General features: G+C 42.0%; 1 protein-coding gene across 5 annotated transcripts in view; it reads left to right on the top strand.

Annotated features, from left to right (window-relative positions):
* Positions 1 to 8,159: 8,159 nt before the first annotated feature.
* The window catches only part of AFF1 (ALF transcription elongation factor 1), a 147,595-nt gene continuing 139,225 nt past the window's right edge, over positions 8,160 to 16,529 (top strand). For 3 of the 5 annotated variants that reach the window (XM_060278426.2, XM_060278425.2, XM_035111870.3), the window contains exons 1-2: positions 8,229 to 8,375; positions 13,919 to 13,972. In XM_060278426.2, coding sequence (XP_060134409.2) covers positions 13,947 to 13,972 — 26 coding nt within the window. In that variant the 5' untranslated portion in view covers positions 8,229 to 8,375; positions 13,919 to 13,946. Of the gene's footprint in view, positions 8,376 to 13,918; positions 13,973 to 16,529 lie in introns of all 5 variants that reach the window. The other 2 variants (XM_088660545.1, XM_088660548.1) reach the window with 2 other exon arrangements.

Genomic DNA, 16,529 nt, shown 5'->3' with positions numbered 1-16,529 from the left:
CCGCCCGGCAGGTGTTTTCCTCCAGGCCATGGAAGGGTGGGCTACGTTGAGGATGGCAATTTATTTGAATAAAGTTGTTCCAGCTAATCCCTCTATTGTCCGTGTGTCCTTGAATGGGTATAGGGTGGTAGTAGGGCAAGGTTCAGGTGGGTTGGGGTCATACAGGGTTCATACAGAAAATATACCTGGGAAACATACCTAATACAGGGATTTCTAATTAAAAGGTAGCAGTCCTGACATATACAGTTCTAAGATATAAAACAGCAATTCTAATACAGAGAGATACTAGCAATTCTAATACAGAGGCAGCGGATAGAGATTTCATGGTAAGAGAACATATAATAGGCTGTATTATTAACTTGAGTAGAAAAGTGTCACTTTGGATTTGGGCGGTTTCCCCCCCCCTTCTTCTGGAAACATTGTTTTGTTCTGGGCGGAGGGGAGGTGGAGAGGGGAAATGTGTGAGTTTATGCTAACTGTTGTGCATATGCAGATCCTTAAGCCTTCCTTCAGGCAGGGTCGCGTCCTAGCGGGAGGGGTGGGGAGACAGGGAAGATGGCATTGAACAGGATTCTGGGTATTGCAGCTGTCAAATTCTGTCACCCCTCTCTGTTCATTAATAATGGTGTCCTGCAACCCCCCCCCAATATGATTTTATAACAGTCCCCTCTCTGAGGCAATATTGTTGTGTAACAACCAATCATTGCCTCACATAATCGACAGTGACGTATTCTCCATTTCCCAGGTGGTACATTGGCACAACCTCGGGGTATGTGGTGGCGGCTCAAAGGGGGGCTTGGGAGAAGCATTTTATAATAAATGGTCTATGCCTTACATTTACCGGGAAGGTCCACCAATGACTGAAAAATGCAGTTTCCTTGGAGTTTGCCTTTTGTGTGTTCTCAGGTGTCAAAGTTAGCTTTCTGGTCCCACACCTCCATCATGGCACAGCAGCAACAATCCCTGGTGAATCCCCTTAGGGCTTTCATATTGACCATGTCACCTGGCACTCACCATAGCTGCCACAGGTTTGGACATGTCATGAGAGAGATGCCTTTGCCTTGGCCTTTCTATGGGATTTTTTATTATAGGCTCTGGTCTTGCACTGTAGGGAGTTGCTCAGTTGCTCTTAAAGGGAGAAAGCTACTTGCACCTTGGATACACTTGCCCAATTAGAATTGACCCAATTAGAATTTATACAGCCCCATAAAAACCATTCTGAAAAGGGCACATGTCCAAATTGGTCAATTTAATTCTATAAGGAATCATTCCTGGTAAATCAAGGCATATACACCTTCTTGTATCTGCTGTTTTCATGGATCCTGAATCTGCTTCTTGGTAAAAAGAAGGCTGGCACACTACAAAGTGCCAGGTGAGATAAGGAAATGTGGTCATAAATTGATCTAAATCTCAATAATGGACTATGCAATAGCCTGATCTATTAGAAAACATGAGTCCTCCATTGGGCGTATAAGGAATAATACCACCATACAATAACTCACTATACATTAAACATGAAAACAATTACACACAAAAATGCCCCCCTTTGTGGAAATAACATATACTTGTCAGACATAGGTCAATGTTTCTGCATAATATCACGTAACATAAAACATTATTATATATCAGTTGCATATCTTGAGGCCAACTCTTAACAGGGCACAGAGTCTTGAAGTCAAAAGAGAGTATATGTCCTTGCAATTCACTTTCCCCCCTTTGTCAGCCCTCCACCCCCCTACATAATAACACATAATACACAAAACCTACAAATTAGTAATTCCACCCCAGTTGGATGTCTTTGAGGAAATCGTGGTTTTGAGGCAGTTCTTGCTTTTTCTCACATCCTTAACCATTGGGCACATGGGCTTGAGGTCAGAAAGGGAAAGAAAATGTCCTTACAATTCAACTCCCTCCCCTTTGTAAATTTCCCCAATCCCCCCTTTTGTCAGTCCATATCCTTTTGGAATGAGATTGTTGTGGCCAGTTTGAAAACTCTGGTGTCTGTTGTTGCAGGTAAAAGTCTTGTGGTCCGGAGGATTTGGGTTCAAGGTTTTTTTTCATCATTGCGTCTGTAGTAACATCTGTAGAAGGAGTATGCTGTAAGGGGCAGGGTTTGGGGTACTTAAGGGCACAGTTAGAAGAAGGAAAGGGCAGAGGCCAAAGGGAAGAAGAGGGAAAAAGGGGGGGGAATATCTCCTGGAGTTTTCTTGGGAAGCTGCAAACAATAAAATCTTGATGCATTAAGTATTTTATTCATCACATTTCTATATAATTACTACTGTTGTTAACTGCTAAGTCTGTTTTCCTTTACCTAGGGGTTTATTATTATTATTATTATCATTATCATTATTATTATTATTATTATTATTATTACTACTACTACTACTACTACTACGGAAAGAATGACTTAGATGTTACATTCACATGTACAGAAATAAAGAGTAGAAATACAAAAAAGTAGAAATGCAAAATAATGCAAAAATAAGAACAAAATAATATTTAGATTACCACTCAAACAACATTTTTTTCAGATGGACTTGACACAAAAATCTCAGATTAAAAAAAAGAATTATTATCAAATAATATGAAGACATTATAAAGACCATACAGGTTAATATTGGACTGTAACCTAAAGATTTGAAGGTGAATGGTAAAATAATGGGAAAAAACCTTAAAAGTCATCATGTGCTATCTGATAAAAGAGAACTCTATGGGGAAAAACACAGATGGTACCTGAATAAACATCAGTAATAAGATTTGGAGATGCAGTGAATGAAAGACCTCATTCCACGTGATGGACTGATGGACATGCCCCAAAATATAACAAAACAAAACACTGACATATGAGGAACCAAAATAAATAAATAAATGCTAAAACACACAATTTCTAACAATGAGCATCTCAAATGAAAATTAAGAGAATAGCAATCTAAAGTTGTGCAGGTATGGTTAGATTAATTTCATAGACATAATGGAAAAACTGATTTAATAAATGAAAGCAGATTATTTGTAACCTAAAGAGAAGCGTCAAAGTAAAGGAAATATATAAAACTATAGCGGGAAGTAAACTAATACAGCAGGGATTTAAGCTCGTTTTGCAGACTGTAAGGAAAGAAATTACTGTTTGTATCTCTTCACTCCCCCCCCCTTTTTCCTTTTTTTTTGCTGTGGGAGAAAAGAATAGACACTTGTTACTGGGGTTTAGTCCTTCACATATCCTTTAGAAATGTTCTTCCTGGGAAAGCTGTGAGAATAATGTTTGCATGTTAGGTTGGAACTTTGCAAATGAAGGTGCTTCCTGAATACCCATTGGAAAGGGGGAACAGACCCTTGGTTTGCATAATCTGGAGTGTTTTCTAAGCCCTTGACTAAATCACAATCAGTGGTAGAATGAAGAGGAGACACTACAAACAACAACAACAACAACAACAACAACAACAACAACAACAAATACTCAAGAGATGAACTCAAAGTGGGAGTGCTGAGATATTTACCTCTGGAAAGAATTTTGCATATTAGATTTGGAATGATGGTCCAGCACTTGACCCTTTTGTTTTCTCAAGTGACCCCTGGGGTCAAAGACACATAAGGAAATTTAAACAAATTTCCCCCTGCAGGGCACAGGCCCTTCAGCATTTGGTTGCTGTTTTTGTTTTGTCTTTTAACCTTCTTTTTTCCTCTATTTTTCTCTTCAAGCTGGCATAGCCTCTGTGCATGTACAGAGTTTGTGATTCAGAAATCTATTGTACCACTTGAAAGTGTTGCAGCTGTTGGCTAAGTCACCATTTGAAAAGAGGTAGGGAAGGGTGAATAGGTTAGATTTTACACAGAAACCCAGCAATTTACACTTCCACCAAACCAGCAACAAAAGTGGTCAAATTAAATTCTATGGTCAGTTTAAATCCATTTCTATAGCTTTTGTATCCTGAGATATTTCTGACACCTCTTATTTCCTGTTCCTTGCTGCTTTGGAAGCAGACTTATAAATCTTAAACTTTTAATATATAAAACTTCAACATCCAGACAACCCAATATTTTCACAAGAAAGCTGCAATAAAAGTTTGGTTAAATTAAACTACTTAATGAAGTCATGGCACTAATTAGCCATGTTTACTGTACTATATAAACATCTCATACCCCAGGCAAAATAAATCTAGATTTGCCCCCTTTATCTACAGGGTTTTGGGGTGCAGACTTGTATTCAAGAATATTTCACGAATGTGGATTATTATTATTAGTGTGCTTTCCCTCTGGTCCTTAGCGGAACAATGACCCGCCCCCTTATGTATGGGTAAATGACCAGTCAGAATTCATAAATTGCAAATGTTTGTTTGTTTTTAAATAATTTCAGCCATGGGCAGACTAAAATTCCCTGCCCCCTCATGTATGGGAAAATGGCTACAGGGTCACAATTCATAAGATGTTTTCTGCCATTTATTTACAAGGGAAAATGGTCAAGACTTTCATATGTGCTTAAACTTTAAACCTTAATAGACAAAATGGTAAAAACTTATATAATCACTCCTTAGAAAACAACGACACTCTTGTTCTGACTCTGAGAACCAATAATCTTTCCTTGCCAGAAAGCAGAGCTGGGCTGAATTTCAACCCATCACCACATCAGACACATTGCCTTTCACATAGCTCTAAAATGGAAGTTAGAAGGGACCCTGAGGTCATTTAGTCTAACACTCTAAGATACAGGATTCACAAGATTTGAATGAAAATACCAACTTTATACAGAACCCTTTAGCAGATGAGTTATTTGAATAAAGTTGTTCCAGCTAATCCCTCTATTGTCCGTGTGTCCTTGAATGAGTATAGGGTGGTAGTAGGGCAAGGTTCAGGTGGGTTGGGGTCATACAGGGTTCATACAGAAAATATACCTGGAAAACATACCTAATACAGGGATTTCTAATTAAAAGGTAGCAGTCCTGACATATACAGTTCTAAGATATAAAACAGCAATTCTAATACAGAGGCAGCGGATAGAGATTTCATGGTAAGAGAACATATAATAGGCTGCATTATTAACTTGAGTAGAAAAGTGTCACTTTGGATTTGGGCGGTTCCCCCCCCCCTTCTTCTGGAAACATTGTTTTGTTCTGGGCGGAGGGGAGGTGGAGAGGGGAAATGTGTGAGTTTATGCTAACTGTTGTGCATATGCAGATCCTTAAGCCTTCCTTCAGGCAGGGTCGCGTCCTAGCGGGAGGGGTGGGGAGACAGGGAAGATGGCATTGAACAGGATTCTGGGTATTGCAGCTGTCAAATTCTGTCACCCCTCTCTGTTCATTAATAATGGTGTCCTGCAACCCCCCCCCAATATGATTTTATAACACTCCCTCTCACACAACCATAGAGAAAAGCAGAAAACAGTTAAAAAACATCAGTTACCTTTTGCAGTAAGGAATGCGAAGGGGAAACACGCCGGAAAGTGTGGGATAACACCTGGTTTTTAATTTTTGTTAGGTCATCTAACCACCCCGCAAACAAATCAGAATGAACCTTAGTTAAGTAACCAAAGCTGTCTAATCTCTCTGCAAACAAACAAACAAACAAATCAGGATGAATGCTCAATATACATGTTGTTTGGAAGCACTGTTAGATATTCAACCAATAAATCAAGTCTCCATAACTCACTTGGCCAAGTCTGTTAAGACACAAATAGCAATAACTCCATTACACACACACACACACACAGAGAGAGAGAGAGAGAGAGAGAGAGAGAGAGAGAGAGAGAGAGAGAGAGAGTGTTTGGGTGTCCCTCTTCCTGGACCAACAGACATGTGTTCACACAGTACGTAATGGTATATACTTCCAAGTTGTTGTTAGGAAAGCTGCATTTCATGAGGCTCAGAGCTGAGATTAAGGAAGGTGGTGGACTCTCTCCTTCACTGGAGGTTTTTAAGCAGAGTTTGGATGGTCATCTCTCAGGGATTATTTAGCTGGGATTCCTGCATTGCAGAGGGTTGGACTAGATGACCCTTAGGATCCCTTCTGACTCTATGATGCACATTAACAACTTAAAATGCAGCAAGGTTGCCTCCCACACTGCATTATTTTGTTTAAAAAATAATTTATACTTTTCAACTTTATACATTTCATCAACTTCACAATCATTTTAACATTTCAAAACTTGACTTCCTTCCCCCTCTTTCTGCGGTTCCTTAAATTTATTTTTAATATCTTCTGCATATCCAAATTAACTTAATTTGCTCATTTATTCATCCACTTTAAGTATATACTCTTATAAAACTGCAGGTTATTACAATAATGCTGCCAATGTTCTGATCTGTTTACAATTTGTCTGTAAATATTCAACAAACCATTTCCATTCTTTTATAAAAAGTTTGTTGTTTTGGTTTCTTATTCTTCCGGTAATTTTCGCCATTTCTGTATATTCCATAAGTTTTTGTATCCATTATTCCTTTGCTGGGACTTCTACTTCTTTCCATTTTGGGGCAAGTGTTACTTGTCCCACACTGCATTGTAAGTCACTTTTTTATTTTTGGCCCGCTGCATGCACCAGAGAGGGAGGGAGTGGGGAAGTTGTCGCCTGATCCATCAACATTACGCTTTCCATTTTTAAGTTCAGAATAGAATAGTTGCTTTGGAAGATGATCATCAGGCATCTGCACAACATGACTAGTCCAACAAAGTTGAGGTTGAAGAATCATTGCTTCAACACTGGTGATCTTTGCTTCTTCCAGTACACTGATATTAGTCCGCCTGTCTTCCCAAGCGATGTGTAAGATTTTTCGGAGACACCATTGATGGAATTTTTCAAGGAGTTGGAGATGGCGTTTATAAGTGGTCCATGTTTCACAAGCATATACAGTAGTAAGGTTTGTAGTACAATAACTTTGTAAACTTTGGACCCAGGTGGCGCTGTGGTTAAACCACTGAGCCTAGGGCTTGCTGATCAGAAGGTCGGCGGTTCGAATCCCTGTGACGGGGTGAGCTTGGTCCCAGCTCCTGCCAACCTAGCAGTTTGAAAGCACGTCAAAATGCAAGTAGATAAATAGGAACCGCTACAGCGGGAAGGTAAACGGCGTTTCCGTGTGCTGCTCTGAAGTGGCTTTGTCATGCTGGCCACATGACCTGGAAGCTATACGCCGGCTCCCTCGGCCAATAATGCGAGATGAGCGCGCAACCCCAGAGTCGGTCACGACTGGACCTAATGGTCAGGGGTCCCTTTACCTTTTACCTTTAACTTTGTAAACAAGCATTTTGGTTTCCCTGCAAATGTCCCGGTCCTCAAACACTCTGCACTTCAATCAGGAGAAAGCCGCACTCGCAGAGCTCAGGCGATGCTGGATTTCGGCATCAGTGTTGGCCGTTGTGGAAAGATAACTGCCTAGGTAGGAGAAGTGAATGACATTTTCCAACATTACACCATTGAGTTGGATTTGTGGCGCTGCAGAGGGGTTATTTTGTACTTGTTGGTGCAGCACTTTGGTTTTTTGGATGTTGAGTGATAGGCCAAGCTTTTTGTAAGCTTCTGCAAAGATATTCAGGATGGTTTGGAGGTCATCCACTGAGCTTGCACACACTATCCATAGCTGAAGTTGAACACTGAAACCCAGTGTTAGGGTTTAACCCCCGGTGAACTTTGCTTAGCTTAATGCAGTGTGTTGTTTTTTCCTTTGAAATGTTTAGGGATGCTCTCATTTTGACTCAAGAAATCACCATTTTATAGTTCAAATCGGGGAAAAAATAAATACAGTAAATAGGCAAAAGTACATAGATTCACAAAATGTTTAGGGGTATGCGTCTGTCCCCCCCCCCCAATTAAAAAAGCACTGGCTTAATGAATATGGTGTCTTTTCCGGAGCATGCTGTTTTAAGTGTCACACTACCCTCCCCGGTTGCCTTATGTAATTAGAATAATATTTAGCGCCCCGGTTGATTTCCCAGGTCTCGAACCCAGGGACTTGAGGGTTTTTCAGCGCCCACGGCGCTTCGGGCTTTCCCGGAGACGCTTCGGCTGCAGCGGAGAGGAGGGGGCGGGAGGAGGGGGGTCCGCCTTCGGAGGGGGGCGTGGTCAGAGCGAAGGAGGCGGGACCGGCAGCCCCTGGAGCTGCTCTCTGGTTGTCAATCAGAGAGGCCAGCCAATCCCGCGGCAAGCTCTTGCAGCCCGCATCTCTCTCTGTCTCTCTGCCCGGTGCAATGAGGCTGTAGCAGCTGCAGCAGCAACAGGTTATGAAGGGCAAAGGAAGCAGGAACGCGAGCGAGTAAGCAAGAGAAGCAAGCAAGCAAGCACAGCCTCCTCTCCTGGCTCTATTCATCTGCTGCCGCTGGAGGGGGGAGGCCAATCCAGGCTTGGCCCCCTCCCCTCTTCGTTCCTGATGGGGTTTGCACGGCTGTAAGCGGAGGTGAGAGCCCATTTTCCTACCTCGAAAAGATATACTGTTATAAAGCACTCAATGAGAAAGGTCTTTAAAAAAGCAAGCAGCCGTCTATTTCTGCCTTGCAAAAGCTATGGGGCGCTTTATTTATTATTTATTTAGGGGGGGCGGGGAGGTTATAAACTCAACTAGGCCCGTTTGTGCCGCTTTGAAAGCAAACAGCAGCAACATCCAAAAGTTTGGGTTTGTTGTTTTGTTTGCTTTTTGCTTTTTTTTCGCAGAGAGTTATCCGGGGCTGTCAAGCTGTTAATCCCATCAAAGTGTGTGCCGTGGGATTCTGTTGGGGAATTGCTTGTTTTTTGTTTTGTTTTTAAAAAGCAATGCAGGGGCGATTCGGTCAAGGCTGCAAAACGGTGGAAAGTGCCTCGAATGACTGTGTGTATATGTGTGTGTTATTTGCCTGTGCGTTTTGGTGGTTTGAAAGACCAGGAGAAGGGCGAGGTGGGGGATGCTGAGCAGTTGTCTCAATGATTTAGTTGCTGTTGTTGTTATTTATTTACTTAAATGTTTCCTTTGCCCCTTTGGAAACTTCGGAAGCGTTTGCAACAAAAAACGCGCATCCCTCTGGGACAGGCCCCGTTAGCAAATGGAAGTATCCTCTTTGCCTTAAAGTAACTATCCAACAACCCAAATTATCTAAATTATGAGTTACAGTTAAAATGCTCTTTTCAAAATTTTCCACAGGGTTAGTAGCCATGGCAGACTGTTACTCTGCGAAAAGATTAGATGTTGCTATATTGTGTGTGTAGATATATATGCACCATGCATTCGATTTTGTGGTTTTAAAAAGTTTTGGATGTTCTGTAACTGAATAAAAAAAGATGGCCTTTGTTCCTTCACTCAGTGTGTGTCTGGAAAAATATGGCCTGATAGTGTGCTGACCAGTCTTGGTGCGCCCTGATACACAGAGTAGTGATCTAGCATTTGGTGTGTGCCTATATATGTGTGTACCAATTGTGTAACTTTGGGGTGTGGCTCCAGAGCCCCAGGAGGTGTGTGAAGGACTGGGAGTTTGTCCCAAGCCTAGGTATGGCCAACTTTGAGGCTATTATGTATAGATTAGAGTATTTTGCATTTGCGCATAGATTCGTAGAATTGTGCAGTTGGAAGGGACCTTGAGGATCATTTGCTTCAACCCATTTTAAAACAAAATCTGTGAAATGGTCTTTAATTTGTGCTTGGGGGTAGTAATGTGCAGCAAAACCGTCTTAAAATGATGCTGAATGCTGAAGTGAGCTCCGATAATCTACCAGCAGATGAAACGGGTACAGGGTTTGTTATTGTTGTGCAATACAGTAGTAGTTGTTTATGTTAACAAATGGTTTGTCCTGCATTTATTTTTTAATAGTCATTTGTACAAAACTGCATTGAACTTTGGCCACTAGGGGCCGCTCATTCAATCTCGCTTCAGCCAAGGCCCAATCTCACTCAGTATATTTGCGAGGTGCATTGTGCTATTCACAGATGATCCTCTGAACATGTGGATAAAGAGCTTTATTGCGGCATTGGTTCGCATGGGGGTACAGTCGACTTTCCAGATTCTGTAACCTTAATAATTGTAGCCAGGGCTCCTGTATCTTTAATAGTTGTGTAGAAAGGGGATGTTATTGTACAGCACGTGTGATAAAAGCTGTGCCACCTTGTCATCTGCTCAAGGTACAGGAGACCGCATTCCTTCCTATGTACTAGGTCAGTTGATGAGCATAATAATAATAATAATAATAATTTATTATGTTACCCCCCCCCCCCAATCTGGCTGGGTTTCCCCAGCCACTCTGGGCGGCTTCCAACAGAAATATTAAAATACAATAATTTATTAAACATTAAAAGCTTCCCTAAACAGGGCTGCCTTCAGGTGTCCTCTAAAAGTCTGGTAGTTGTTTTTCTCTTTGACATCTGGTGGGAGGGCATTCCATAGGGTGGGTGCCACTACCGAGAAGGCCCTCTGCCTGGTTCCCTGTAACTTGGCTTCTCGCAGCAAGGGAACCGCCAGAAGGCCGGGTGTTCAAATGTAGTAGCATACACCCCCCCCCCAAAAAAAGAATACACACTTTTGGTATTTGCATGCCATATGCAAACAAAATCCATCCTGTTGCATGAATAACGATTTTGTTTGGGGGAATGTGTTGCCAATTTTAAATTGCACTAGAGAGCAAATTAGTATGCTTCCTTCTCTTTCAAATGCATGCCATGTGGGCTTCTGTATGTCTTGCCATCTGTATTGCCATCACTTGCGGAAAGAAGCTTAAATCCGATTTTAGCTTGGACTCTTAGCCAGAGAGTCACAGAAGAATCCTGTTTGCTACTACTGTGTTTACTTCTTCTTGATGTTGCAAAGTGCTTTACAATATGTATTTGGGTGGATTTGCACAGGCTCTTTACTATTTTTCTGGAACTACAAATTAGGCATGCCAAATGGTAAAGTTAACAGCACATCGACAGACGTTGCCTATTAAAACTTTGGGTCCAGTGATGAACAGTATAACTGCCTCAACTTTTTGCAAACATTGGTGAGCTTGTTTGGCTAATTTCACTTCATCTGTAGCAATGATTCTAGCATTGTTTGAATGCAATCCTTTGCGGTGATGTAGGCCAGAACAAGCGGTTGTAGTCTAAAACATCAGAAGAGCATCACATTGGCAAACTGTGTTGTCCAAAAGCATCAGGAAAACACCAGGTTGCCAGAGGCTGTTTTTGTTTTTCACCTGTCCTATTGCAAGGTCTTGGATTGTAGGCTTCCATATAGGCACTAACAACAAAATACTCCCCTCCTTTGGCTTTTAGAATTATTTTTAACAAAATACAGATGAAACAAACCAAACACAATTGATAAGGTCCATCAGTTTCATTCTACCTTAGTCGCTGCTTGACTTGCTAGTGCAGTTGGATGAGCCCTGGGAGCCTGAGCTTTCTCCTTCCAACCCATAATAAAATGCTTCCTTGGTGGTTTAGAATTTGTTCCAGCAGCCCCATCCTGTCTATCTTCTTTCTTGCACTTTCGTAAGTTCTAGCAGCAGACTTCTGCCCCCCCCCCACTCCTTCTGTTCCAGATAGAACTCTCTGCATATCTTTTAGTACCTGGAAGGAAGCACTAACTAAATCATAATAGCCTGCAGGGACTCGCTCAAGAGAATCTTATCTGTAATATACTCTTTTGATGTACAGACAAAGATAAGAAAAAGAAATTCATGCCAGGGACAGGAGATCAAAGACCTTTCATGTCTCACAGGTTGGTGTGATGGGGAACCGGCTGGACCCACCAGGTCTTGATGTTTGTAGACTCTGGCTCACAGAGTTTCCACAGCCCAAGAAGCTAATAAAGTTTCTACAGCAGGGCTGTAGGAGCCAACTGTGGCCCTCCATGAGTTTCTACCTGGCCCTTGGAAGTGTCCCCAGGCCACACCCCTCAGTGGCCCTGCTTCGCACCTCCAGGTGTTATTTGCCTGGATGGATGGAAATGTCTCCCTGAACTCTGACCCTGCCTTTTGCTTGGCTTGATGGAACATAGGGAAAAGGGTGAGTTAGCATGTCTAGGAACTAGCCTACTGTACAAAGCCAAAATTTACATCCATTGGTTCACCCATTCAGGCCTCTGGTTCTACCCACCACTGGACTGGCCCGCACCCCTCAAAAGGTTGCCCAGAAGGGAATGTGGTCCAGAGGCTGAAAAACATCCCACTTCCCTGTCTCACAGAGCTACGGTACATGCCTATTTTGTGTTTATAAGCATTAATAGCGTTAAATGTGAATTCTAGGCTTTTGAAGCTCCCTCTTGAAAGTAATGCTGGGGTTTTTAGCAATCCACTTGAAAAAGTGGAAATTTCCTGTTTTTGCTTTCAAAGAACTTTGCATCTTAAAATTGATTAAATGTGTCAGATGACCAGTATATGTGTGTGTGTGAGAGAGAGAGAGAGAGAGAGAGAGAAAACAAACAAACAAACAAACAAACAAACAAGCAAACAGAAGAGGGAAGGAAAGACTATTTCTCGCTGCAGAGCTGTTGTATTTATTTTGATAATTATTCCATTAGGGTTGTTTACACATTACATGGAACGCAGATGTTGGCTGTCTCAACACTTGTACAAGTCTTTGTGTGAAAGTGTGTATGCTTGTTCACATACGTAGGTTGCCTGTTTTATACTAATAATAATAATAATAATAATAATAATAATAATAATAATATACCCCAGCCACTCTGGGCAGCTCCCAACAGAATACGTATTAAAAACACAATAAAACATCAAACATTAAAAACTTCCCTAAAGAGGGCTGCCTTCAGATGTCTTCTAAAAGTCAGATAGTTGTTTATTTGTTTGAAATCTGATGGGAGGGCGTTCCACAGGGCGGGCGCCACTACCAAGAAGGCCCTCTGCCTGGTTCCCTGTAACCTCACTTCACGCAATGAGGGAACCACCAGAAGGCCCTCGGAGCTGGACCTCAGTGTCCGGGATGAACGATGGGGGTGGAGACGCTTGTTCAGGTATATTGGGCCTTCTGAATTACTGTAGGAGTGTACAGCTCAACTGTTTGCGTACATAGATTGTACACTTGTTGAATGTAACAGGTGAGCACCTTTTTAACTGCATCTTCCTCTGCTTCTCCTTATGCTCTCAACTTTAATCCTTGTAACATTCCTCCTTAAGAGGTAGACTAAGGGTAGCCATGTGGTGGATGATCAGTGTTAGATGCTGCACGCTTTTTAAAACTGCATTTTTTACAGACACACCACAGGCCACTAGTGGTCTACAGTTTGGGAACCCCTGCTAAGAAATGGAAGTTTCAAGGCCTGCTTCAGGCTTGTTGGAGTCGCCTTTTCTAGCTGTTCATTTCTACAATGAGAATAAGCGAGAGTGACCTGTCTTAGAAGCAGGACTTGCAGAGATCTTTGCACATGATTTCAAAACAAGAAAACAAAATAAGAAAGCACAAAAAGCAATTGTTGGGATCAATTGAAAAGTCACGAGCAAGCTTTTGGGTTTACCGGAATGCTTCCTCAGGCTGGACATGTAGCAAAGAAGGAAAAAAGGAAAAGAAAAAAAGGAAAGAAGATTGGGGGAGGGGGAGAGAGAGAGGGAGATAAAATGAAAGAATTATTAAAAGCTTGCTGTAATACTCAAGCTGGAATTGAAGAGGTTTTGCCCAGACTTAATTAGGCTAGACTGTGTTTGTAGTGAAGAGATCTCATGTTACGCCAAAGACAACTGGGACAACCCTCTTCTAATATATACCATACTCTTGGCTTTAGTTTTTGATTAGTACCGTAATTAGCCTGAAGAAGGGGGGGAGGGCGAGCTTGAAAGCTTGTTTACTACTCTGTGACTTGCTAGTCATAAAGGCATTGTGCTAGTAATAAAGGTGGCATTCTACCGTTGCTGCAGGGAGCAACAAGAATATATTTGAAAGAGCTTCTGCAGTTTTGAAATGCTATACTGTATAATGAGTGACGTGTGATCTTCAAACAGTGATAAAACTTAAGTCTGATTGGCTGATGACTCGCGTTTCCTTTCCAGATGAGCTGATTTGCAGAGGATTGTCAAGATGGCTTCTACGAACGCCAGAAACAGGTAGGACTTGTGGCATCATCCACTTCTCATAAGAGAGGCCCTTGCTTGTTTGACTTTAGTTCTCTTTTTCCTAAGTACATTTCAGCTATATGGTGGTCAAATTCCATCTTGTTTCGTGGTCTTTGCAGGAACAAAAGGTTACTGTTAAACACACCAATAATAATCATTTAATAATTCTATTATTTGTACCCCACCCATCTGACTGGGTTGCCCCAGCCAGTCTGGGCAGCTTCCAGCATATTCAAAAACATAATAAAAGTTTATTGGGGCCCATTTAGGGAGCTGGTTTGCGCAGCATCTTAAGTCCAATGGTTTACCATGCCTGCTGCTTCGCTCCTGTCCAGTCCTTTTTACTATTGTGTTGCACTGAGTCTAAGCCAAGGTAATCTGAGCTGGGACTTGTGCTAACTATGAGTGGTACCCAAGAACAGCCTTAGCTGCTGCTCATGGTTAGGGAGCTGGGCATGTCACATAGAAGAGGGTGAAAGGTTATTTTCTGCTGCTCCAGAGAAGCGGTCACGGAGCAATGGATTCAAGCTACAAGAAAGAAGATTCCACCTAAACATTAGGAAGAACTTCCTGACAGTAAGAGCTGTTCGGCAGTGGAATTTGCTGCCAAGGAGTGTGGTGGAATCTCCTTCTTTGGAGGTCTTTAAGCGGAGGCTTGACAGGCATATGACAAGAATGCTTTGATTGTGTTTCCTGCTTAGCAGGGGGTTGGACTGGATGGCCCTTGTGGTCTCTTCCAACTCTATGATTCTATGGTTAGTGGGGAAACAGCTTAACCATAGGTCCTGGTTCAGATGACATGCTAATCTGGTTCCCAAACTTTTTTGGTCTACTGCCGCCTTGGCTCCATAAATTGTTTCCCAGTGGCCCTCTATAAAAAGCATTACAATCGTACCTTGGAAGTCAAACGGAATCCATTCCGAAAGTCCGTTCGACTTCCAAAATGTTCGAAAACCAAACCACGGCTTCTGATTGGCTGCAGGAGCTTCCTGCAGCCAACCAGAAGCCCCGTCAGACATTCGGCTTCCAAAAATAGTTCGCAAACTGGAACAGTCGCTTCTGGGTTTGTGACGTTTGGGAGCCAAAATGTTTGAGAACTAAGCTGTTCAAAAACCAAGGTACGACTGTATTCAGAATACACTGGAGAAGATCACAGTGCAATAGCATTCAAAACAGTAAAAATCAATTGCACCTTTATCCAATTAAAACTAGTTTCATTAATTCAACAAAATTGATGGACTTGATCTTGTGATAAGGGCTTTTCAAAGTCTCATATTCATTTACACTGCCCTGCCCCCCCCCTGCCTCCCAGGCGGCACTTTGAACCGTGGATTGGTAGCGGGTCCCTGGAAAAGAGTTTGCAGGCAATTTGCTCCTCCCCAATCTGGTAAAAACAAGCAAAGCATGCCTGCAAGATGCTCTCTTGAAGCCCACAGAGAAGCCATAGTTTAGCTTACTGTGTTGTGTGAACTAGCTCGGGAGGCACTGCTAGAGGCATCTGAGAATTGCTTCTAGTACTTCAGGTTTTGTTTGTGTGTCCTGGGCTTCCCTTTTGTTTAAAATTCTTAAGAGACATTGCTGAGGGCTTTCAAGTTTTGTCTTGCACTCTACACCTGTGCAACAAGCAAGGTGTATGGATCTGTCGCCTTATTTTCCACTTCAGCTTCCTGTTATAAAATGTTGGGCCCACAACACATAGCAGACACACACTTCACGGAAAACCAGTCCTTCACCCTTCAAAATTTAGGAAATACTCCCTGAGGAAAGATTACACTTTATTTTAGCACACAGGACAAGCCCCAGAAGCCACTTTAGCTCTCCTAATGACTCTAAATATTTCCTGTGCAGAATGAAGTATCTCGGAGAAACCTTTCCCAAATGATCTTTTACTTAAAAATCCTTAAAATCCTGTCTTCACAGCATATTTTGTTCATGAATAGGGTAGGCCTGTGACCTGGATTAAATAACAAGTACCGGTATTTACTACCTCAAAAGAATGGCCAGATAATGCAATCATTGAAGCATTATCAGGTATCTTGACAGGAGAGAAGTCACGCCTTTCTGTGACACATGTATGATGCTTTGTGGGTGGTCTTTGGTTAAAGAGTTGGGCTGCAAAAGCGAACCCCGTTTTTTTCCTAGAACTGTCGCATGAAAGAAATTGGCTGTGGCCTTCTCAAGTGCAGGGCTATTCAGAAGATCAGGCAACCTGTAAAATAGATTAGATCAACAATGGCTCACTGGTTGCCCCAAGATAATTCTGTCTGTCTCCTGATTTCAATCAAGACGGGCAGCTGCATTTTGTAATCTTGTTCTCTTGAGTGTCTATAAAAACGTTTGAGTCACCTTTTCAGCTTTAATGGAAAGGTGCTCAAGGCAACTTCCATTGAAGCCATGAAAACCATTCAAAGGTCTGTGGATTATGAATAAATGTGAGCTTGAAAATTTGTTGGCATTGTATTAATTTTCTGGCATTGGGTGGAAGAAATGGCCGTCGTTTCGCTTGCCAGGGAATGGAGAAGTCTTCTCAATTTATAAGGCATGGAGA

This window comes from Zootoca vivipara, chromosome Z1 (genome assembly GCF_965207765.1).
Source record: "Zootoca vivipara chromosome Z1, rZooViv2.hap1.1, whole genome shotgun sequence".
In the NCBI taxonomy this organism is placed as follows: Eukaryota; Metazoa; Chordata; class Lepidosauria; order Squamata; family Lacertidae; genus Zootoca; species Zootoca vivipara.
The sequence above is the reverse complement of the archived record's forward strand: the minus strand, read 5'-3'. Positions and strand labels throughout refer to the sequence as shown.